This window comes from Camelus dromedarius, chromosome 13, assembly GCF_036321535.1.
Source record: "Camelus dromedarius isolate mCamDro1 chromosome 13, mCamDro1.pat, whole genome shotgun sequence".
Classification (NCBI taxonomy): Eukaryota; Metazoa; Chordata; class Mammalia; order Artiodactyla; family Camelidae; genus Camelus; species Camelus dromedarius.
The window spans coordinates 10990196-11016682 of record NC_087448.1 but is presented as its reverse complement, the minus strand read 5'-3'; the positions used below and the strand labels follow the sequence as shown (position 1 = coordinate 11016682).

The window sequence follows — 26487 nt, the reverse complement described above, 5'->3', positions numbered from 1 at the left end:
TGTTGACAGGGAGTACATTGAATCTGTAGATTGCTTTGGGTAGTATGGACATTTTAACAATATTCTTCTAGTCCATGAATATAGAACAGCCTTTGATTTATTTTTGTCTTCAGTTTCTTTCATTAGTGTCTTATCATTTTTGTTTTTTAATTGTTATTGTCTATCAGAAAACAAAATATTAAAAAAATAACATCTCTCTGTCTACTTCTTTGTATTGACTCAGCAGTGGCTTTTACATTTTCGTAGTCATGGCCCTCAGAAATACATTTACAGTACACATACAGGCATCAATACATGTAACTGAAACCAGAATTTCACAAAGCAATAGTTACACTTGCTATGTTGCTTGTATTATATTTCTGTTTTATTCTTTTCTATCTTATTTCGCTGTTTTTAAGTGCTCCTCTTGATCTACTAAATTGATCTCATCACACACAATTTGAAAACTGCTATCCTGGAACAAATGTTTTACTCTAAGAAAAAGAAATGGAACGATCTCTTTCATAGTTTGAAACAACTTTTGTCTTCTCTTCCTGCCTTTCCATTTTCCAGTAATGCTATATAAATGCTCCAAAAGTGAAATGAATTTCCCACCATGAGTTAGTAAATGCTACCTCTGTTACAGAGAAAGATAACATTTAGTCAAGGAACAGAAAGATATATAAAGTGTATACTTTGAGGAAGCATCTATTACTGTTTATTATGCATATTATAAATATGAGGACATATTTCCCTTGTGATTTTGTTCATTCTGAGAGGGTGGGATAGCGCCTGCCTTGCGAAAGTTAGAACAGAGAAAGGGCTATTGCAGTAGGATTCCGACCAGAATGTGTGATAGGATTGTTCGTTACGACGGCAGCTTTCTGCGGAGGCTTGGGAAACTCATCTTTGTAAGAGGTTTGCTACATCTGTCCACGATGCTATTGATTCAGCTCTGCCTTTACGACAGTAAAAACAGATGAAGATGACCATAATTATAGTTATCTTAAAATCACTTAGTAAAATTACCCCAGAGAAGCATTGTAAACCTTTACTTAAAACATTTAGGAGTGTTGTTTCTCATGCTTTTCTGGAAGCAGCCCTTAAAAATTAATAATTCAGATGTGGAAATCCTACATAATGTTAATAATTCAGTGCATATGAGTATTTTCTTCTTTTCTAGGTGTCTTTACAGCTTTCTGCAGATGAAACCTTTGAGTGCTTTTCTCTGTTTTGGGGTGGAAAATTTTGTTTTGTTCTTAATTCTAAATACATCCATCCTTAGGTTTCCAATGACTATAACAAATATTATGTATATTATCATTGCTCTAATTCAGTATTTTATTTTGTTGTGCATACTGATCTGATCTGATCTATGAAGCCCAGGCGTGTTAGTCCGGTTAAAGCTGAGCTTCAGCACTTACTAGTTATGTGATTAGGAGCAAATCGCCATTCTCCGCATCTTAACTTCCTCATCTGGAATATGGGTATAATACAATAACTAATGAGCTAATGAATGTAATGTGTTTCTTTACATAGTAACCCCAAAATATCAATAATAAAATTCACCAAAAATCATGAGACCCAAGCACTTCCTGACTTTATAAATCAGTATACTGCCATATGATTTTGTAAGACTTAGACTCAGTTGCCTTCCCGTATCTAGATAAATTGTATAGCTGACCTGGTATTGCCTGTCCATTTTTCCACTGCTTTCTCGTCGTGTTTGAAGTGCTTGTCCCGTGTGTGTTACAGAGCTCAGCACAGACCCTGTGTGTGCTTGTGTCTCTCTGTCTTCTACCAGAGACTCTGTTGGCTGTAAATGGTGACAGTATATTTTTGTGACTCACTAAGAATTGATTTTTTTTAGTATATATTTAAAATATAAAAAATACTTTATAAAAAGTGATTAGGCATCTAAGTATTTGTTAAATAACACTTTGGTTTTTTAAAGAGTTTATAATGGTAATAGACCTTTTTATGAATACCAAAACTACACATGGGATGAAGATAATTTTACTAGTGTTTATAGTTAGTTTTTTATATATATATATATATATATATATATATATATATATATATATATATGCATGCACACATATATAGGTACATATGAGGGGGTGGAGGGAAGTGTGTTGACAGAGTTTTTTAATAAATTGATTCCGGAAGTTTTGTCTTTGTATAAATGTCATCACTGTCAACAACAGATACTATGATTTCAGTCACTTTATTTGCATAACATTGCCCTGGGTGTTATGCAAAAAAAGTACTAGATACCGTCTTGTCCTTCTGGTATACCAGAATGTACTGCAAATGAATATGTATTTGACTATGTTGAGTTTATTATATATGGAGAGAGAGAGACAGTACATTTTTTAAGACAGCTATTTTCTAAGTTTTAAAGTATCATTCCACCAAAAACACTGCTTTTATTAGGCCACCTCTTCTAAGGGTTTGTTTTGTTTTGTTTTGTTTTGGTGCAAATTTTTTTTTCCTTCCTATTTTATTGAGATGCACTGATACACAGTACTGTATAAGTTTAACATGCCACAGCATAATGATCTGACTTAGGTACATCGTGCAGTGAGTACCAGAAGAATGTTTAGCGAATGTGCATCATCTCATACAGGTACAACATTAAAGAAATAGGGGGAAAAATTTTTCCTTGAGATGAGACTCTTAGGATTTACTCTCTTAACAACTTTCATGTATAACATACAGCAGTGTTAATTATATTTACCATGTCGTACATTACATCCCTAGTACTTATTTACTTATTTCCTTATAACTAGAAGTTTGTACGATTTGACTACCTTCATCCAATTCCTTCCCCCCCACCACCACCCTCCCACACCCCTGCCTCTGGTAACCACAGATCTGTTCTCTTTTCCTATGAGTTTGTTTGTGTTTGAAGTATAACTGGCCTACAACAGTACGTGAGTTCCTGGTGCACAGAATAGTGATTCGATATTTCTGTGCATTGCAAAGTGATCACCATGCTAAGTCTAGGTACCGTTTGTTACCATACAAAGGTATGACGTATTCTTGACTGTATTCCGCAGTACTACAGATGTACACTGTGTATTTCATACTTCTGAATCATTTATTTTGTAACTGGAATTTTGTACCTCTTAATCTCCCTCACCTATTTCTCTTATCTTTTAAAGATTTTTTGATGCATTCTAATTATAGAAGGTCAAAAATTTGTAAGACTAATGCCAACAATTGTATATTTACTTTGTTATATTTAATACCTTTTGATCCTCCCTGGAAATGAAATCTTACTTTCTATTTGTATTTGGTTATTGAATGGTTTGAGCAAAATTGTTATCTTAGAAAGAATTAAAAACGTAAACTGACTTATGGATAACAGAGAGAAGACAGAGTAGATTGGCCAGTACCCAGGGAAGATAGCTGGGAGACTAGCTAAAGATGCAAGTGTGTTATCAGGGACAGTTTAATATAGATACAGAAACAAAGAATAAGCTTTATCTTCATACCAGTTTTTTTTTAATCTTTGCATTTTATAAAACCGAAATATCCAAATATGATATACATCCAGCTATACTATCTGAAATATAATCCCCACCCCTCACCCATATGAGCCACATACACTCAGACTGTTTTCTTCTTCTGCTTTGTGAACCAACACTCCAAACAAACTTCAGCCATCTGTCCTCTGGTGTAGTGAGGGACTGCGTGCTCGTTGTCAGACAGGTGTAGACATACAGGAAAGCTAACTAGAAATCAAGACAATTTTTTTTTTTATTTTAGAAGAGTGGGAGATGAGAAAAGACCTTGTCAATGATTAGTCAGTTTGTGCATAATACTAATGACACAAAACTTTTCTCAGTGGCCTTGTGTTAGGGAGTCGCCATGTTTGCATACATTCTGTGTTCTTGCTCTCAGATGGCCATTAACCATTGTCAGCATACTGCTCCCTTCAGAGAGGATGTGAACAGACTGTTCAGTGGTGGGACACCTCCGAGAGGTATATACCTTTGAAAAAGCTGCCCTTGATGACAGTGTTTATTCCTAAGGCTACGCCGAGCTCATCATCTGCTTCCCTGAGCTCATCATCTGCTTTTACTGAAAGAAATACTTGTACATTCAGGGAGGAAGGGACTACTGGGGGAAGGAGAATTGTTCTCTTGCTCTCATCAGCACAGCCTATTAAAATCACAAGTCCTGAAGGTTTCATAGGCCATACTGACTGGCTTCTGACACTCGCATATATATTTTCCTTGGAATAAGTGCCACTGCTTTGCTGTGTTTTCTTTTCTCCAAAGGTGACCGGCTATCTGTTTACCTAGGACCATTCAGGTTTATGCATGTTGCCCTGGCACGTTTATTTACAGGGCCCCTTTCCATCTCAAAAATGTGTCTTGGCAATAAACTATATGGTCCCTCTAGACTCTTACCTTAAATTCTCTGTTTTTAGAACCGTGACAATTTAAATTCCATTCCTACGTATATTTTGTGATAATCTAGTTCACATAAACAGGCTCTTTCTTTGACCTAGCCAACATCTTTTGTATTACATTTGTTAATTTGGGGCAGCAGGTCCTCATGAACTGGAAATTTTGTTCACTTTAAAAGATGACATCTTTTTTACCAAGCATGCTAGACTAAAGATGGCTGTGGATTGTTTGACACAACTCCCACTGAGAGGTGGGGGGCTGTTTCCCCTTCCCTGGGGCTGGCCTGTGACTGCTTTGACCAAGAGAATATGGCGGACATGATGCTGAGCAAGTTTTGGGCCTGGTGTCTAAGAGGACTGAGCACCTTCCACCAGGGTCTTCAGGAGCCCTGAGCTGCCATGTGGGAAGTTAGCTACCCTCCTGGAGACACGTGAAAAGGTGCTGAGACTGCAAGAAGGGAGGAGGGAGCTACCCTTCCGGCCATGCCCATCAACATGCCAGGCTTGTGGTGAAACCGTCTGTGACTGTCCCCAGCCCAGGTCAGCCCAACCCGGCCCCCCAGCCCTAGCCCAACACCACTGGAGTGAGCCCAGTCGGCGCCATGTGGAGCAGAGCAGTCACCCAGCTGAGCTCCGCCCAAACTCCTGATTCACACCATCAGGAAGTACAGTCAAATGATTGTGTAAGCTATTCAAGTTTGGGGGTAGTTTTTTATGCAGCAGTAGTTATCTGGAACAATGAAATATTTTTAGATGAACATGTTGATACTTTAGAAATCATTTTGATAAAAGAGTACTATGGATCCTCTGGATTTCTCTGTGAAGATCTTTGAAGACTGTTTGTTGGGGATGAGTGAAAAGTGAATGAATGAATGTATTTTAACTCTTAAAAGGTGGCAGAATGATGCAGGCAGCTACTGTCTGCCCTGTCCTGTGTCATTTTACTGCTCCCACTGACGCATGACTAACTGCACTTTGAGGATCACATTTATTTTTATTAGTATATAACATATTAAAGTTTAGTTTCAGCAGAAAAATCTAAGTATATGTGTATACGCTTTGCAACTACTTGTGATAATAGTCTTACTGCCCCCTCCCCCTTCACTCTGCCCCCAGTATATATTGTTATAAAAGTAGTTGGCATATGCCATCTAATTTAGGTTAACAAAAAAAAGCTTCTTCCGTGTTATTTATTTGGTCTACTTCAATTTTGATGTCTAGCACTTGGAACGAAGAAAGCATCCAGTCAATGTTTGTTGAATTAGGAATAAAGGTCCTTTCAGTGCATTACATTCTGGATTTTGACCATTTTCCTCCCAAGTATCTGGAGACCCCCTAATGCTGAAAATCAGTCTAAGCATTTCAGCATCTAATACAAGGCATGATAAAGAATAAAAAATAAAGCATTCTAGGTAGTGGACATTCAATGCTTTTTCAGCCTGGTGACCCTGAGTATGTTTGCATTGCTTCTGTGACATCCCACCATGGGCTACATGGGAAAACTGTAGGATTTAAAGATCGTCATTTCGTTCTTTTTTGTGTGGCCAAAAGTGTCAAGAATTGATTCCAGCACTGGAGATACAGCTCCATGTAAAACATTCATGTCCCTTGCCATCCTGAGGTCCCAGATGTAGCTTCAGAGGTAGCACAGCTGGTTTAAGGCAGAAATAGGACTTTATGTCAGGACTAATCCTCTTCAGAGTTTCGTTTGGTTTGGTTAGGACTTCAGAGTCACGGTGCCTATCTGGTGACTTGACTTAGCAGTGTTTGGAGCGAGAAGGTAAATAGAAAAAAGAAAGATACTTCTGGTTGGAGAAGACGGCGAACTGTCAGCTTCTGACATTAGAGGAAGTGGTATCTATCATGTTTTTCTCAAATCGTTCCCACAAGGACTAATGGTCTTTAGGGGAGAAGGTTAAATTTGGCTGTCCTGCCAGGAAGTGGAAGCCAGAGGTAGTAAATAAGATACTATGTAACAGCTTTTGTACATTTTTACGAATATACCACCACAATTAAAATTCTAGAACTGACTTACTAACAGATGGTTTGAGAGAACTTAGAAAAGAGTAATTTGCATTTTTGTAGTATTTTACAGTATTCATAATGCTTCAATGGATAATTCATGTAAACTGCTTAGCTCAGTGTCTGGCACCTACTGAGCCCTCTCCAGATGCCAGCCAGTATTAGTAAAGTCATCACCGTCGTCTTCCGTAACAGCACCTAAGGAGCGGTCATACTGCTTTTTCACAAAGAAGGAGCCTGAGGCTCATAGAGGTCATGTGACACACCCAAGGGAGCAGAGCTGGGACTTCTACCCAAATCCGGACCCCATTCTCGCCCTGTGTCTTGCACTCACTCCGTCATGATATTAGCCAAATTGTGGTTGACCTTGACTGTTCACCTAGCGATAACCTTTATCTAGTCATTGCGGAGCCACGATTTACTTTTTGAAGTAGTGGTTTAGGGAGATGGGGAGAGGAGCCTGCGGTGTTTTAAGATGACCATTGTGGAAGCGGCATATAGAATAGAATAAAGGGGTAACAGGTTGGAGGGGGACCAGTTAAGAGCCTGTTGCATTGCTGAGGTGTGAGTTATTTTGGAAATGAAAGGGGTTTTGTGGCGGGAATGAAAATGCAGGGACAGATTTTCTCACATCCAGTAATTCTCACCCTGCCGGTCCTTGTAATCACTGCTGCTCTAGACCTGTTGTTACAGCCTCTCATCCCAAACTGATGACTTTAGAGACTGTTGAAGACTTCTGCTGACCACCCCCTCTCGCCTGCTCCCACAGTGACTTCTTTTAACTGTTTCTAACTCTTTGCTTTCAGCGTTGGCTTGAATCCTGTCAGAATATCTGTAGCTCATATTGGCTGCTGTTGGGCACCAGGATCTCTGTCAGTGTTGATAGCTTCCAGCTCCTTTCTTCACTGTGCACTTGTTCTGTTTTGCCTTTGCCATCTGTCACCTGTTACTTCTCCCAGTTCAAATGAAAAAACCTTTTTAATAGGCATCACCCATCAAACTTATGCCAGTGGACCCAACCAGTTACAGCATGTCATGTATAATTGATGTGCTCTTCCCCTGAGCTGTTTATTGCTGGAGAGAAGAAAAGCTAATTCTGCTGGTCCGATGGCCTGAGCTTTCTGGAGATCCTGTGTGTGTGTGTGTGTGTGTGTGTGTGTGTGTGTGTGTGTGTGTGTGTGTGGTTGTGTGTATAAGTTTTATTTGGCGCTGTTTGTATTTAATGATTTGGAGATGAGAAATATTTTAAGATCTTACTACAGAAGTAGAAAAAAATCTCCAAGGATGAATACTCTTCTGTTCATAATTTGAAACTTTGAAAAAAGTCTGCACTCTTCATAGCTTTGGTGCATCTTTAAGTCTTCTTCAGTCAGAGGTAATTTTTTTTAAAAGTATTTGTAATTGAACTTTAACTGTGTACCAGATAGATGTGAATTTTCATTCATCAACGTTTTTGCCTAGAATTCTGCAGTGAAGGGGTGCTGAGAAGATGTCCTATAATTCAGTATAAATTTAGATGACAGTTCAAGTAACTTACATATTCGTGAGCAATTGACTCAGTTTAATCTTTTCAGGTACAATCTTTGGACCTGTTTTTAAGGCAGAGGTTTTAGATTTCAACCCTCACCAAGATAAAATGCATGTTTTATGTTTAAACACTTTCTTCCCTTGGATAGATGAAAGCTGTGTGTTCTTTGTATATGTGTCTAAGCTTGAATTTTCCTGCTATTTAAATTATGTAAGAAGATCCATACTTTGGCATTGTTTGGTGTCTGAATATACATCAGAATGTACATTGAAATTTAGCCTCACATTAAAGTATTCAGTGTGGACTAGCAACTGTTTTCCTCTGCCTTATTTTGGATATTTTGGATATTGTGCTTTAAAAAAAAAAAAAAAAGATAAGAGAATCAACTGGTTTATGCCGGTATTTTTGCATTTAGTTCTAAATGCCAGGCTTTCAGGCTTCTAGTTGCAAACACTTCCTCACGTATAACATATTACTGGGGTGGATAATCTTCCTTTCTAATAAGTAAAAAACCGGATTGAATATAGTAATCATTGTGTTTTCTGTTTCTAAGATGGATATTGAAGTCCTGCAGCATACTGTGGCATCTCGAGATGCCCAGAAAGAATTGTGGTCAGATTGATGCAATTTATAGATCTGATAGTAAAGAAGATGTTCAGAATTATTGTCGTTTTTATTTCCCAAAGCATCTACTTTAGTATGTATTCCTCATGCTTTTGGTCTTTGGCCAGTTTTAAATATAAATTAGAAAGCATAGGACTTGGACAGAAATTTAAAATGGGTTAGTGGTATTCAGCCAAGTAATAAACTAACTGATGGACTTGACTTAATCATGCACTTGATGTGACTTTCACTCCATAACCAACATGCATGCTCATTTAGTTTGTCTTGAAGTTTTTTTTTTTTTTACTATTCCTGTTTCAGTGAGCAAATCATTTAGATGATTATCTTACTTACTGATTTTTTTTCTGTTTCAGTATATTTCTTTATTGAGGTATAACTTTTATGGAGTAGAGTGGACGAATCTTAGGTAGATGCGTACTCCCTGTAGCCAAGTCCCAGATGCAGATGTAGGACAGACATTTCACACGATGCAGCCTGATCCCTCGTGTTTCATCCCTCTCACTTCCGTGCTCACAGACCAACACGGAGTAGTTTTGTGTGTTATTAAGCTTTTGTCATTCAGCATCTCTTTGTGAGGTTCACCCATGTTGCTTGTGGCAGTTGCTGATTCTTCACTGAGGTAGAGTAGTCCCCTTGTATGGATGTACCCTGATTTCATGATTTATTCTGTTGATGGGCATTTGGGTAGTTTCTAGATGGGGGCTATCATGAATATCACTACTGCAAACATTCTAGTACGTCTTTTGCTGCATGTATGTACATTGTCTCCTGGTGTATACCTGGGAGTAAAATTACTGGGTTGTAAATGCGTATGTTCGCCATCAGTAAAAACAGCTGATCCTTGAACAGAGTGGATTTGAACTGTGCAGGTCCATTTATTTGCAGACAGTTTTCAGTAGTAAATACTGCAGTGCCGCACGGCGCATGGTTAATATTGAGTCCTTTGATTTGGAGAAACCGTGGATATGGAGGGCCAGCTGTGATCATGTGCGGATTAATCCCCGAGTTGTTCAGGGTCAAGCTGTACCGCCGTCTGATTTTCCAAAGTAGTTGTACCGCTTACTCTGCCCCAAGAAGAGTTTCAGTTGTTCCACATCCTGGTCAACATTTGTTATTGTCAGTCTTTTTCAATTTTAGCTAATCTGATAAAATTTTAGCGGTACTTCATTTTGACTTTAGTTTTTGTCTCCCTGGTATATAACCATGAACACGTTTTCATATGCTTCATGACTATTTGCTTATCTTTTTTTAGAAAATACCTACTCCAGTGTTTTGTCCACCTAAACAGTATATGTCCTTTTCTTACATTTTGTAGAAATTCTTTATATATTTTGGTTAGAAATCCTTTGTCCAGTACGTGCATTACAGATACCTCTTCCCAATTTTTGCCTCCCCTTTTCACTTGATTAACAGTTTCTTCTGATTAGCATAAATTCTTAATTTTAATGAAGTCAGTTTGTTAATCTTTCTTTGGCTAGTTCTCTTTTGTGTCCTAATTAATACATCTTTTTCCACTCCAAGGTTATGAAGATTCATCCTCCATATTTATTTCTAGAAGATTTATTATCTGACTTTCATTCTGTGATTCAGCTCTAATTTGTAAGAGTGATATTAGATTGCGGAGCAGGTGGTTTAAGGGTTTTTTATTTCCCACTTATGGTCATCCAGTTGACCTAGTGCTATTTATTGAAAAGACCATCTCCCCCAGTGAATTGTAGATGTACCTTAGTCGTAAATCAGGCAAATCTGTATGTATGGATCTGTTTCTAGGCCCTCTATTTTGTTCCATTTTTCTATTTCTCCTTATGTCTAAGCCACACTATGTTAATTATTATAACTTTATACTAATTTTTGATATCTGGTATCTAATACTCAAGTTTTGTTTTTGTTCTTCAGATTTGCTTTGGCTGGTCTAGCTGTTTTGCTTTCCGAAGAGTTTTGATATTTCTAAAGATCATCTGTCAGTTACCCTCACCCCACAGACACATACACAAACAGTTCCCAAAAAAGCTGCTGTCATTTTGATTGGGATTGCATGGAATAGGTAAATCTATTTGTGGAGAATTGATGTGTCAATGTTGAAATCTTCCTATCAGTGAATAGTATATTCTTCCATTTATTTAGGTCGTCTTTAATTTTCCTAAACATTATTTTGTAATTTTCATTGTAAAGGTCTTTTACATCTTTGATTAGATTTATTTCTCATATTTGGTAGTTCGGTGGAGGAAGGATAGCCTTTTCAATAAAAAGCTGGAGCAATTAGGTATGCTTAATAAACTAAACCTCATATCTTAACAAAAACTGACTTAAAATGGATCATGACATAAGCATACAATGCAAAACTGTAAAACTTTCAGAGAAAATCTTCATGATTTAGGGCTAGACAAAGAGTTCTTACACTTGGCACTGAAAGCATGCGCATAGAATAACAATTGATAGATCGGCTATTTAAATGAGCAACTTCATATGAGGTGAATCGTGACAGTTTGTTCTTTTCAAGGAATTACTTGAGTCGCCTTCAGTTGCTTTAGGACAAATTGAGTACCATTCACCTTTTCCCTAGATGAAGACAGATCAGTGACTGCTTTTACCAGTTCACTCTCCTCTTCCCTTCTGCCCCACCCCCTGAAGTACTAGAATTTTCCAGACTTAATTTTTTTAAATGGAAAGCTTGGCCTGAGGAGTACATAATGCTGAAGAGGCCAAATAGAGAAATTTAATACAATGGTTACTTTTTCCTTCTTGGGAGGGCCTAAGAAGGGGACAGTATTGGAGTTATTATTTATTTATACTGTCCCTCCCATCAGAAAGTGCTCGAGGCTTTTTACTGATTGATGTCATATTTTTCTAAGACTTTTAAAGACTTGATTAAAGTAATAATTCATATACATTTATAGTATTGGGTAATTATCATTCACAAACTTTTAGAAATAAACAGAATGTCCAAGTGTTTGGTAAAAGTAGAAAGTTAAGAATCTTACCCTCTTTACCAGTAGGTAGTAATTTGAGAGTACGTAGAAAGACCTTTAACAGGGTGAAATTTGAATGGCAGATGACTTTTATCTTACATAGTGAAAGAAAGATTTGTATCTGGAAACAACATACATCTTTAAAAAGACTCCCAGGTTATCAGTAAAAAATAGGTAGAAATCCAGGAATAATACTAAGGTAAACATGAAGTGAGTAACCTGAGTAGGATATTTAAAAACTGAAACTTAAATTGGAAAAGGAAGTAGCCACTTCTACAGGAAAATCATCATCAAATTTTAAATGAGGAGGAGATCATTTTTAATGTTTATTAAGAACTCCATGGTATACTGAAAGTTTCTTTGTAAGAAGTAGTGATTTGGATAACCAAGATAATTTTAAACATGATCACAATACAAGTGTATTAGAAATGGGGTACGAGGAGGCGTATGGTAGTTCCCTTTGGGGTCTTAGGTTCTTAGCTATGAGGTAAAACTATACTTGTAAAAGCGATAGTTTACCTATGAATCATTACTAATTTCTCTTTTTTGTCAGAACCACTATGGCTGTCTTCTTCAACCAGTCTATTATCATCTCTTTGTTGGTGCTACCTCTGAAATACTTAAAACTTTATTTCTTTCCACTGTCATTACCATCATCCCAGTTCAAGTTATAGTTGTCTTTTGCCTGGAACACTGCAGTCATCTCCTAACTATCTTCCTGCTACTGTTGTGTGTACATTGTCTGTGTGTTAGTCACATTGATCTCTTAACACATTTACCACCTAACTTCCCTGCTGAAAGTCCTTCAGTGGCTTTCTCCTGTTCTTAGAATAGCAGCCAGAAGTCCTTCAATCTTCCACATGCTTTTCTGTCCCCTTGGTCTCTATGCTGTAACCATGCTGATCTCCTTTTTGTTCCTTGAATAAACCTAGTACTTTTCTACTGCCTGTCTTTTATGTTTTTTTCTGTCTAAAATGTTTGATGCCTGGTATTTTCCCATGGTTGACTCAATTCTCAATCTTCAACTTTCTGCTTAGATTTCATCTCCCAGAAATACCTTCTTTAATCACCTCATGTAATATTGGCCTGCCCAAGTTACTGTGTATTAATCAATATTGATTTTCTTTGAAACAGCTGTCACAGTCTTTAGTTACATTGGTCGTTTGTTTGTAGTGTTTCCTTCAACTTGAACTCCAAGGATTTTATTTGTCTTCCATCTCCCGGCCCTCACCCAATGCCTAGTAGACACTCAAGAAATAAGTTAGTGAAAACCTATGAGCTCCAAATTCTTAATAATTAAAAATGTAAGTAAGAGTTCAGACAAATGAGCTATCTACAAAAGGAAGGGAAGATTTTAAAAGAGATGAAGTTTGACCTAAGCTTTGAATGGTAGTTAGAATTTGATTGGTGGAGACCATTATAGTTAGAAGACCATCATGAACAAGGAGACAGAATTTAGAACAGAAGGTTGTCTTTGGTAAGTTGTAAGAGGTAAGGTTGAATTAAATAGGAAGGGCTAGAGTTTGGATACCTGAAAAAGCTAAACAGAGGGGCTTGGATATGATATGATCAATAACGGAGAGCTCTTGTCCCCTCCTGAGAAGGGGAACATGAATGACATCATATAAGCAAATTGTTCCAAGGAATTGGTGCATTTCATCTAAGTTTCTATTTCAGGAACATATTCTTTTAATGTCTGTAGGGTCTGTAGTAAGTTTCCTCTTTCTGATGTTGTTAAATTGTGTCATCTTTTTTCTCTTGGTCAATCTGGCTGAAAGTTTATCAATTTTATTGGTCTTTTCAGAGAACTCATTTTTTAGTTTTGTTGATTTTCTATTTTCAATTTCTTTTTTATTACTTATTATTTCTTCCTTATGCTTAATTTGGATTTATGTAGTGCTTTTTCTAGTTTCTTAAGATAGTAGCATAGATCATTGATTTGAGACCTTTCTTCTTTTCAAATATAAACATTTAATGCTATAATTTTTCTCTGTGCACTGCTTTATCTACCACAGATTTTGATATGTTCTACTTTCATTATCATTCAGTTAAATGTTTTGTAATCATTTTATGATGTCTGCTGTGATCCATGGATTATTTAGAAGTGTATGGTTCTGTTTCTAAATATTTCTAGATATCGGTTTGTTATTGGTTGCTAGTTTAATTCCATTATGGTCTGAGAATATATTTTGTATCATTTCAGCTCTGTTACATATGTTACAGTTTTGTTTTAGCCAAAAATATGGTCTGTCTTAGTGAGTTCCAGGTGCACTTGACCGGAATATATATTCTGCCTTTATGGAGTAGAATATTCTATGAATGTTAACAGATAAAGTTGTCTGATAACCTTCTGCACTGCTGCATAGTTCTCACAAGTGGGATCATCTTCCCAGCAAAGTGGACAGAGAAAAGAGAAGGAAAAACAACTGGAGATTTCTCTCATCCTCTTGGACCTTAAGGAACCCTTTTCTCAGTTCCACTAACCAGAAATTCCTGATGCAGTCCTAGCTGCCCAGCACCCCAGCTCTGCTAGGGGCCCACTGCAGGTGAGCTGGGAAAGGGAAAGAAAGGAGGAAGGGAGATTTCCCACCCACACACACGCTCCAGCTCCCAGGAATCCCTTAACCCTGGTCTTCTGGGTAGAAAGACAGAATTTCTCCTGGAGTTTTGGCTGTGTGCACACCACCAAGTGCCCACCCTTAGCTCTAGGCCACAAGAGAAAAGAGAAAAACCAGGAAACTCAACCTCCATATGGGTCTTCTCTTGGCCTTTGGCCCTCCTCCCAAATCTGCCTGCTTTTCTCTATTTTTCAGAAGTTCTTTGGTAGTTGCTTTTTGTATTTTGTGCTGCGTTTTTATTTGTAATCAGTGGAATGCAAAGACTTTAATGGACTGAAGTCAGCTTAGCTACACTAGTCCTCAAGTGGCTCTTTTTAAAAGACTTTATTTCTTTAGGGTAGTTTCAGGTTCACAGCAAAATTGAGAGGAAGATACAGAGGCTTCCTGTACAGCCCCTGACCCCACACATGCATAGCCTCCTCCATCAGCAGCTTCCCCCACCAGAATGGTACATTGGTTAAATTGATGAACCCACATTGACACATCATAATCACACAGTCAGTAGTTTATCTTGGTACACTCTTGGTGTTGTACATTATGTGGATTTGGGCAAATGTTTAACAACATGTATCCGTCACTATGATATCATAAAGGGTATTTTCACTGCCCTAAAAATCCTCTGTATTCCACCTATTCATCCCCTGCTCCCTACTCCCACCAACTCCTGGCAACCACTGATCTTTTAACTGTCTCCATCGTTTTGCCTTTTGCAGAATGTCATATAGTTGAAACCACATAGTTCAGAGCCATTTCACGTTGGTTTCTTTCACTTAATGTGCATTTGAGTTTCCTACCTATCTTTTCATGGCTTGACAGGCCATTTCTTTTTAACACTGAATGATGCTTCATTGTCTGGATGGACCACAGTTTATCCATTCACCCACTGAAGGACATCTCGGTTGCTTCCAGGTTTTGGCAAATGTGAATGAAGTTGCTATATGCAACCATGTGCAGATGTTACGTATTCGTAAGTATTCCCTTTGGAGGGTTAAATATCAAAGATTGCTGGATTGTGTGGTAAGGGTATGGGTAGTTTTCTAAGTAACCACCAGACTGTCTTCCAAGCGGCTGTACCGTTTTGCATCCCCACCAGCAATGAATGAGAGTTCCTCTTGCTCCACATCCTCTCCAGCATCTGGTGGTGTCACTGTTCTGGATTTTGGCCTTCCTAGTAGGGATGTGGTGGTATCTGTTTTAATTTGAATTTTTCTGACCGCATATGATGTGGAGCATCTTTTCACATGCTTATTTGCTACCTGTATATCTTCTTTGGTGAGGTGTCTGTTCAGGTCTTTGGCCCCAATTTTTAATCAGATTGTTTGTTTCTTATTATTGAGCTTTAAGACTTCCTTGTATAGTTTGGATAACAGTCCTTTATCGGATGTGTCTTTTACAAAAAATTTCTCCCTCCAATGGCTTTTTAATACAACATTCAAAATGCCTGAGTTGCATTGTCATGATCAATTGGTCCCTCACAATCAAACTGTTTTTTTTTTTTAATATCAGCTCTGAATTTCTATAAAAGTTGATTATTTTTATTTGCATCAGTGTGGAGTAATCCTGCTAGCTTTGAATATCTTTTTAGTATCGTTACTGGCCTTATTTAATTTTTATATTACATTTACACATTTTTCTCTGTTCTTTAGTATACATTCTGAAACCAAGAGAAAGTTGCAGCAGAGGATTGTGGTTTCCTTTCATTATTCAAGCTAAATTACCAGACATACCCTTTTAAGATGAAAGATTTAGTCATTTCAGAGCAAGTCAGTTTAGAGGAAGAGGGGAGCCTTATGTAGCTTACGTTTTCCATCCTTACGGGAAGTATTGATGTCTCATGCTAGCAAGCTGTGGTGGGAGCCTTCAGCTCCTAACCAAAATCCATTCTTTTTCTTCAGAACTGCCATAATACTTTATTGAAAGATTAAAAATATCAGTCCTGGGGTGGAGGGGAGCAGGCATTCTTAAGCACTATTGGCTGTAGTATAAATTTCTGGGTGTCATTTGAGACTGTATATGTGTTCAGAGCAATCTGGTGAACTAATCTAGAAATGTAATTTTTTTCTGGTTCAAAGGGTATGCCAGACAGACACATGTGTTCATTCTGCAGCGTTATGCACACCTTTGAGAAGGAAGTTACACTTCTAGGGGTAGTTCATCAGATTGATGATTGTGAGTGAAAAAAAAATGAGTGGAGGGGAAGTTGATGGGGAAGGAGTGATTAAATCGTGGTACATTCATAGTATACACTCTATAAAGTGGAATACCACTTAGCCATTAATATAATATGTCACTCATTGAAATGGCAAACTCCATGATATTAAGTAAAAATCAAAGCTACAAAATATAATTGGTATAATCTCCTTTTATAAAAATCTATATTTATATAGATATCTGTAGGAAAATAGTCTGAAATGATATACGCCAAAATAGTCATAGCATTTATTCTCACGGAGGTGAGATTAAAAATGGTTTTCATTTTCCTCTTCACCTATTTAAATATTGCCAAAGATTTTTAAAAATCACTATGTATTACTTATTTAATTTAAGCAAGGAGGGGAAAGAAAACCTATTTTCATTTTGGAAAAAAGATTCTTATATTCTCAAGGGTGAAAACTAGAACCTGTGAGAAGGAGGGACAAGGTGTTAGAGATCACAGTCATTAGACAGGGATAAACGTTTTAACACTCACATTTAGCAGAACTGACAGAAAGGACAGAGTGGGTTGCCTGAGACGTGAGTTCCACATCACGGAAGATGTTCAAATAGAGCCATTTGGTAAGGTTGTCATGGAAATGATTGAAGCATCAGGTGTTTTGACATTTTGCCTTGAGACTCGCAGCAGATGAGATTTTTAACAATGGGTGGAAGGTTGAACAAGGGAACCTCGTAAGTAAAAATATTTCTGATTCTCATTGCTGAATTCAAAGAAAATTATATTTCTACCTGCTTGTGAAAAAGTGACAAAGAAGAGAACAGCATGATAAAATGCATGTGAAGCGTGGCCTTCTTTTAATATACTACAATACCATGTCCTCAGAAGGAAGTTAAAGGAAATGAGTGTCACGGTACCTGTCCACAGCCGGTGCTCGGTGAATAAATGAAGGGAAGAAGAAATCCATCCTGGACTTGCCACAGTATAAAACCATGAATTATACACATACAATATTGTGGGGTCACAAAGTAGTAGATTAGGTTAGTATTCCTTAACCCTGCTGAACCTCACAGTCTTCAGAACTTAGAGATATCGATACATATTTTTTAATAGGCGCTGGTCGCACAAATTCAGATTCGGTAGCTCTGGAGTTGGTCCTGGGAATCAGTATTTTTCGATTCTCACATTATTTTGGTGAACAGCCAAGTTTAGACACAACTAGAATAAAATACACGTATACACACATCAGGACAGTTACCAAAAAAGGACCATTACATAAAGGCCATCGGTAAACACCAAATGCTTTTGAACTATGTGTATTTACAAAGCTGCCTCCCTGAGAAGCCCGCCAGTATTCCACAGCTCAGTGATACTCAAGCCAGGATTTCTCCTGCTTCCATTCAATGCATTAAGCAGAGCTGCTTAAAAGAACTAGTTTTATTAATTAGTACATTATGTAATCATGCTCATAAATACAGTAAACAATGTGAAGATTCATGTTAATAAAAACGAGTGCTAGTTCACAGACGATAAACAAAAATAAAATTATTTGAGCTGCAGAATCCACAGTGTGACCGTGGTCATGCTCTTGAAGGAAATACCAGGGGAAGATATGCCAAAGGTGATGAGAAACCAGCTGATGTTTAAGATGTGGACAAAGTGGTATCCCACTCATGATCAGGTTAACAGTAATACATAAATATTTCTGAAACTTTGCATCTTCAAATTCATTCCCAAATGATGTGTTTGAAAAAGGGAAAAGATGGAGACAACTCACAAAACAATTAATAAATATAGAGCATGAAATGAAGGCACTGCCATCACCTGCTAACCCAGCGCCTCGTCCTCCTAAATAGTCCCGTTGGCCCTGTCGTAGATGTCTCGTTTTTGTCTTCTGAGGCCCCTTCTGCCACCCAGATTCCAAAGTTCCATTTAGTCTCAAATGAACAAGTGTCCTGCGCTGCAGGGTTTCTGGCTGTAGGAGCGGCAGGAGGTTCTACAGATGGACCCCTGTGGGCCCTTTGCTTTTCCTCCAACCACCACGCACGCTTCCACCAGCTTTCACACTGCCTGGTCCCTGTCCTGCCTGGAACGCTCTTCCCCAGATGCCTGCTTGGCAAACGCCCTCACTCCCTTCACGTCTCTGCTCACTGCCACCATCCCAACGAGGCTGCCCCTGCTTGTCTGATTGAAGATTGCACCTGTGCTCCCAACCCCCTTCCTGTTCTGTGTCTTTTTTCCCATTGCACTTACCACCATTTAGTAAACCAATCATTTACTTACTTAGGTTCATTGTTGATGACTGTCTCCTCTTTGTTTTGTTCATTGATGTATCCTAAGTGCCTAGAATAGTATATAGCACCTAGCAGGCTCTTATCAAATAAACATTTGTTAAGTGAATAAATGTACACGCGCTGGTTATCATTAGTTATTTATGCAGCAACAGGCAGTTTTCAGTAGTGTCTTCGGTGCTCACATAGTTAAAACCATCCCACATTTTTGTGTTTGAACAGTATTGTCAGTGAAATGGAATCACCCGCATCCCGTCCCGAGCGCATCGTCGCCTTGCTGGAAGGCAGAGTGCGCTGGCGGTGCCTGTCTGCTGGCGGAGTCGGAACTCTGTCGCCTAGTGTCTTGGCCCCACAGAACCGATGAGTTTCCTCTGCATTTGGCCTGACTCCGTATGCGTACCGTGTCGGCTAGGGAGTGATCCTCCGTGTCTGTTCTGACTTTCGACTTTGGAGCTTAACAACCCCTTAGGAATTGTCTAATCCAGCTCATTTTATAGTTCAAGAAACTGAAGAGCCAGGAGATTACGTTCATTTTCTAAATTTGCAGTACTAGCGAGAGGCAGTCCTGGAACAGAAGTCCTGGTCTGGGCGTTTGTTTGCTTGTCTATTAATACATCATGTTACTACAGCAGAGAGCAAGACGGGTTTCCTCACGCCCTCCTCTAGTCTGTCAGCCTAATCCTTTGCTTCTTTCCTTTTCCTTAAGGAGGACCCAGGTTTTTCCAAATCTTCCCTGCATGTAGAGGACTGATTCTGTCTTCCCAACCCAGCACCTTCTCAGATCCCCTTTCCCCAGGTATCCACGTTTGGAGAAGGCTTTTCTGCTTTTCCTGTTGTGATGGTTCCCAGCACGGGGGACTAGAGCAGGAGAGGCTGACGTCAGGGGCTGCTGTATCCCTTTGACTCCATCTCTTTCTCTTTCGCCTGCCTCTGCCCCCACGTCGCCACCACCCCTGTTGGTTCGGCCCCACCCCGGAGCGCCTCACCTCCCTCCATCAGTTCCTCCTACTTTACACTTAACTGAGCCCGCGGTCTCATATCCGCGGGCAGGAGAGGGGAGAACACCACCCTGCGTTTATCCAGCCCTGGGTTTTTTCTAGATTATCTCATGCAACCTTCACAGGAACCTTACGCGTTAAGTGGGAACGGATATTCTTACTCCTTTTTCACTGACAAGGAAATGAAATATAGGAGGGTAAAAGTAAATGATTTGCTCAGTCTTGCAGCCTCTCAGTGGTGGGACAGGAAGCTGGGCCTCCAAATCCTGTCTCATATATTAATGTTCACAGAACGAGACACAGAATTTATCACCGTCTGGGATCCTGAAGTGTACTCAATACCTTTTTTTTCTGAACATCTTGTTCAGTCTTTATAAGTCTTCTGAGGATATTAATCTGAATTTCTCCATCATCTTTAGCGTCTTGGTTTTTAGGAAAGACCACTGACAGTTCAGTGTGTGATGTGATGGACAAGGTCTCTGATACTACATTGACATCTTCATTTAACAGTTGTTAAATGCTGTCGCACGTGGACCAGTGTTTGCAGTGTTCTGGTTGCCCTTTTGAGAATCTGTTGGTAAGATGTGTTCAGAGTCTTGATTTAGTGTATCCTGCAGCTGTGAATGATTTGGGGTTTTTTGCACGTTTTGAAAATCCATATATTTGTAGTTTTTAATTAAAAGCACAAGATGTATTTCTTTACATATAAAACATGATATGATACTGTATTTAAACTGAAAAATATTCCTTAAAATATGTATTGCTTGACTAATGATAGAAAATTATGTCTTATCACTTTCCTTTTTATTATTAGGTATTGTAAACAGATTGGAATTAATTTTTCCCCTTAATTAAATTCAATCAATAAATTTTACTAAATTGTATTAATGTTCATGTTACTTTGCTGCCAAACAAAGCATTTTAAAGCACACAGTGATGTATTTCTTCTCACAAGGAAAACGAACACATGCAGTTACATCTTTGCAAGTAAAATAGATTAGGAAACGACTTTGCCCCGACACGACTGGCAGTGTCAGCTCCCTGCCAGCTTCTCTGTACAGCAGGCCAAGAGGGCTTGTCTGTGAAGCAGCTGATTGATAGTCTGTGTGCAGCTTCATCCTCACTGCCGTTTGTCCTCCCAGAGGCCAAGGATGTACACGAAATTGTATGTAAGGGCCCCAGAAGATGTGAAAAGCTCTTGGGTCATATGTTCACAGCTCTCAGTATGATCTGAGAGCAGAAAGTGCAGTCGATACACAGTGAATGCATGTGAAGTCCTTCGGTGTAAGCTGGAATTGTCCACATCCATTTCCTGCAAAGTGATAATATGCAGATCTTGTTGTTATCCCCACTCATTTTTAAGTTGTCTGTAGGTCTCAGGTTGCTACGTGGCGCACCGTCTGGGCTGTGCCCTCTTGTTGAGACCATTCTCCATTTGATCTTGTGCCAAAGAGGATAAGTGAGACTGTTGGAAATTTAGTTTGCTCTGTAAGTTCGGGTGAGTAGAGAGAACCATCTTGACAGAATGATGAAATCGTGGAAGTACTGTCCTTCCCATTAACTACCGACCTGTTACTCAGGCTCCTGTGGCTGTTCGAGTCCTGCCTCAGTAAATCCTGACTATGTGTAGTGTCTCTTCTAACAGGTTAGCTGCGCCCAGTCACCTCTGTTATCACTTGTGGGCAGTTTGTTGCCTTTATAAGTTAGAGAGACATTCTGCTTAGGGGAAAATACAAACACACAGACACACATATTGATCTATACTCAAATCACAAAAAGCTTTTAAAATGATGTATTAAGTAAAAATGACAGCCTTAGGAAACTGTATTAGCAGCATTACTTAGAACAAACATAACCAAGAATAGTAAATAAATGTGCACAGTCACACCACGTGTCTTTACACCATGAGTAACGTGGTAGAAGGAATCATCTTTAGGTACCAAAACGATTTGGGATCTCCTTTCTTTGTTCTTTGCATATTATTTGTTTTCTGTTAGTTTAGCTTTTTCCAAACACATTTACTCATTGGCACCTTGTCTTAGTCATCTGGCTGCTGTAACAGAAAGACCATAGACAGCATGGCTCACACAATAGAAACTTCCTCTTCACAGTTCGGGAGGCTGGAGAGTCCGAGATCAAGGCTTGGACTGTCTGGTGAGGGTCCGCTTCCCTAATTCATGGCCTGTCATCTTTTCCCTGTGCCTTCACGTGGCTGTAGGGAGAAGAGCTCTCTGGGGCCTCTCTTGTAAGGGTACTGAGCCCATTCGTGACCTGATCACTTCCCAAAGCCTGGTCTCGGTACCATCACACTGGGGACTGGGTTTCAACATATGAATTTCGAAGGGACACACATTTAGCCTATAGCACACCGACTCTAGTTAGGAAGGGAAAGGAGAGATGACATCAGATAAAGCTAATGATTGAGAGGTTTAATCCTTGACACGTTGAAAAGCACCAATAATTGTCTCTCAGCGGGCTGATCTGTTGCAGTTTATAAAGGGATAGAGTCTAGCCATATTTGGTGGGTCCCACCCTAATGTTGTCTGCTAGCTTTTTTCTCATTTAGGGACCATTAGAATGTGATCCGTTTTGGATACTTTCAGAGTGTAGTAAAATGCTGAAATTAGATAAAATTAAATTATTTGTTTACTCAGTAGAGCTATTACCTCATCAACTGAGATTTTGAGTAAGCATCTCTTAACAGTGAAAAAAGTTTAAGTTAATCCATCTAATGGGATTTATTCTGAGATTCTGAGAATAATTTTCCGAGTAGGTCTGGGAAGGTAAATTGATTTTAAAAGATGTATAATTGATTAATTAAAAACATCATTTCGAAAAACCCATTTGTGATCCACGTTGAGAGCTGCCTCTCAGTGCCTTCAGGCAGATGTCACGCCAACTGGAGCAAATAATTCTTCACGCAACTGAAGAGAATATTGGTGGTAGAATATAGGGGGGAGATGAGAAGACGCCTTTGAGCTGTTTAACTTTGCGCTCACTTCTCCAACACGTTTGTGTTTGGTTTATTCTCTCGTAGGTATGAGAAAGTGCCAGTCATCTTGGTCGGGAACAAAGTGGACCTGGAAAGCGAGAGAGAAGTGTCATCCAACGAAGGCAGAGCCCTTGCCGAAGAGTGGGGCTGCCCCTTCATGGAGACCTCGGCAAAGAGCAAGACGATGGTGGACGAGCTCTTTGCAGAGATCGTGAGGCAGATGAACTATGCGGCTCAGCCCGACAAGGACGACCCGTGCTGTTCTGCATGTAACATACAATAGCGGTGACATCGGGCCGTCCTGGTCCCCAGCCGCCCCGACCACTGGCCATGCGCACCTCGTCCGCTCCACTGCGAGCCTGCAGGACGTGGGGGCCGGTCTGCAGTGAAGCCGCAGCGCTTGCCCCGAGTTGAGCCGTGGTTGTCAGTTGATATCTCTGAGTAACATTTGGGTCCAGTAACTCCCGTTGTCACCATTGTCCTCAGTCTTCTCTAGGCACCTGCAACTCCAGGCATAGCCAGTCCGTCGACAGGGTGATCTCCTTGGAAAGCTACGCTGGCATCATCACTGAGTTGACCGAAGCCACTGTTGTAGATGTTAAACATAATCATGGGAGAGAAACTAGAAGAATGCCCGTGACCACTTACAATTGAAATATTTTGTCGTCTTTGAAAAAAAAAAAAGAGATAAGTAAAGGAGAAATATTTTCCTACGAGAGTACTGAATTTCAGGAACTGAGACAGTGCTTCTAACCAACGTATTGCGTCAAGTGAGAGAACAACAGCTGACCCGCCGGCAGCGTTACAGGGAGAGATTCTTTGCTCAGCTGACACATTTCTGTTTTTCAAAATCGATGCTTAATTGTAGATGTTATCCTCATTTGTGACACGGAACTAACGCACACATCCGTCCTTGATAGAGCAAAAGTCAGAACAGGTTGTGTAAAAATACAACCTGGCGTTAGAATGTGTTATCACCTGCTCTGCCCAGAAAACGGAGACTCTTAAAACAAGGGTTTGATCTGAGTTAAAACCCCAAACCCACCCTCTCTTAACCAAGCAGGGCTGGTCTTTATCACTTTACTGAACAAGAAGGAGACAACTGTGATGGAAAGAGATTGCGTAGCCTTACTAACAGGAAGCATTCTAGTAGATTAACTAGTACCATCATGTAAGGAAAACGAAGCCATTTGCATCCATACGTTCCCGTTTGCAGAAACCTCACAGGACAGTAAAGATATCTTGCATTTTTACACTCCTTAAAGCAGCAGATTCCTTCTTGCCTTTAAGGGCTGTGGTTGTGGTGTGATTCTTGGCTAACCTGCTTTCGAAATCAAGTTGGCTATAGCAGAGCTTTATTGCAGGCATTTAAAAAATTGAATAACCATGTGAAATAATTTGGGCTTCAAAGCAGAACATAAATTACAGGGTGGAAGGTAAGAGACACATACAAAAAAAAAGCCTTTTATCTTTAATTTTCCTGGAGAATTATATAAAGATTTTCTTATAACAATTTTGCCCTGATTACTGAAGTGGCAAATAAAGCTAGAGTGAATATTTTGCTTTGAAAAGGTGCTCAAGTCAAGTCCTGACATTTTTGGCTTTCAGAGCCATAAAGTATTTATATCATTTGCATGACTAATGGCACAGGAAAAACCTATTCATAAGTTTTACAATCAAGTGCAGGAGGGTTTTGGACTAACCTCAGTGTTAGAAGTGCTAAGGAGAGTATCTTGAGCTGATGCTCTGGAGATGAATTTGGCCTTCAGATCTGCAATATCACTGAGCCTGTGATCTACATACTGCCCCACATTTCATTGGTTTCACACTCTTGTGCAAGTAACCTCTGGTCTTACGTGTGTAACTGAGCGAAGAGTGCGTGTGCATGTGTGTTTATTGTTCCTAAGAATTTGGCACAAGTCAGAGATAATTGCCTATACTGAGAGTCTGTACTGCAGAATATAGTGTATCAAAAACTTTTTTTTCTCTTAAATTATTTAAGTGTTTTTTTTATACATTATTGAAATCAACAGTAGCCCCCCACATGTTTAGTAAACTGGCATTAAGTTTTGGAAGAGAGAAAAAAAGTTAGCTAGTACTTTTCATAGATGAGAAAACAGATAATTTGGGTAAAACCAGGCTGTGGTGGTCAAAAGCCTTTGAATTATGAATATTTGTGTTCTTTAATGTAGTTTTTATATAATCCCTGATTATGGAGCACCTTGTTTATAGGACAGAAAGTTCTAACCAGTCTTGTTGAAACAAATTGCATCGTGCAAAAGGTGGTTAATCAGAGATTCAAGTATGATTTCATCAACTGAAATAGAAATATTTGTTAGTGCATTGTTTGAGTTCTGAAGCCTCTAACCTCTCAGAATGATTCTTTTTTTTAGAATTCCATATTTAATAGCAACTTATGACAACTAAGATTATATACTGGAAACATCTATAAAGATTCTACAGTTCTACATTGTGGATTGCTATGCAGAGAAGAAAAATAAGTTAAATAATATGAAAGGTATGGCAAAACCAAGCGGAAAAGATGACCTAAAATTGGGGTTTTAGAAGTGTTTGTGTCAGACAGTTAAGGTGTTTTTTTTTTTACTGTAAAGATGTTAATAATAACTGATTTGGCTGCCTGGTCTGTGTTTCCACACAGCCCTACGTATTTAGTGACAAAGCATCAAAAATACCCAGAAACGTGGAAACCCTCATGTGCTCTCACTGTTGGTATTCCATCTGGTGTGACTATAACTCAGCTTGAGTGAATGTGTTTGTTGAGATGTTAATACAAAGCCTAAGAACAGGAAGATTCAACTTGTTGGCACATGAAATGATAGTGGCTAAAAGTTGGTGACCTCGTGTCACTGTTTATTTTCTGCCCTGATCAGACTAGCAACTAGATAAGTGAACGTTTTTCTAACATGCCTTAAAAATGTTATGGTTTGATCCAAAGACCCACTTTTTCTTTAGCTATTGTGACAAGGTTTTCTTTTGTTTTTTTTGTTTGTTTGTTTTGTCTTGGTTTACTTTTACACAAAGGCAGCATTTTTAAAAGTTTTTTTCTTTTATGTTGCAACTTTTTTGGTTCTTTTAAGCTGTGATAGTGATGGTAACCGTTGCCTTTTCCTTTTGTTCAACTTACACAAAACAAGCCAGCATCTGATCAGAAGTATTACATAAAATCTTTCTTGAACTATTGAAAGGTGCTTTGATGATTTTCTCCTTTGGTTTGTAGAAATAGGACTGAACTTTTGACTCGAATCGCTGCAGATGCCATCACTTTTCTGTGGTAAAACTACTGATATTTGCTTTTCTATACAAAGAAATGTTGCCTAAGGATGTCTGCCGTTTGTTTTTCAAGAGTTGTCCAGTGGGAATGGTGTCTATATGTATGAATATGAAAGTGCTGATTTTGCTTGTTGCCATTGGTTTTTTTGTCTGTTTGTTTCGCTTTTTAGTTTTTTGTTCTTCTCAGTCTTGTACTAGCACTTGGGTAAGCTTTAATTGTCTCCTTAGCCAATCAGATGTTAAAGACTATGGGGGTCTTTTTTTTTTTTAATTAACGTGTTATTGTGCATCTGTCAAATCTTGATCAGGGTTTCAAGAATGACTGCAGTGGGTTTTGGAAACAGACTTATCCTTATTGATTTGGGGTTTCCCAGAGATAAATATAGTTCACAGTTAATTGTTGAGCTCTAATACAACTGACCATTTAAAATTGAACAACAGTTTATTGTTTTGTAACAATGTCAGTTGTTAAACCTTGACATTTCAATTAAAACATGAATTGTAGTTATAACTCAATGCAAATTCAACAGTTGTATTTGGAGTTAAATTATTTTAACAAATAAATTTATTTAATGAAATTTCCTCTGGATTTTCATTGTTGTT

The 26487-nt window shown here is 38.8% G+C and overlaps 1 protein-coding gene across 2 annotated transcripts in view; it reads left to right on the top strand.

Moving 5' to 3' along the window:
• RAP2A (RAP2A, member of RAS oncogene family) overlaps positions 1-26462 on the top strand; it is a 36863-nt gene extending 10401 nt beyond the window's left edge. Inside the window, exons 2-3 of one of the 2 annotated variants that reach the window (XR_010383581.1) lie at positions 22639-24029; positions 24987-26462. Coding sequence is in view for 1 of the 2 variants with exons in the window: in XM_010980236.3 (XP_010978538.3) it covers positions 22639-22876 (238 nt within the window). In the remaining variant the exon portion in view is untranslated. Of the gene's footprint in view, positions 1-22638 lie in introns of both variants that reach the window. The other variant, XM_010980236.3, reaches the window with a different exon arrangement.
• Positions 26463-26487: the final 25 nt, after the last annotated feature.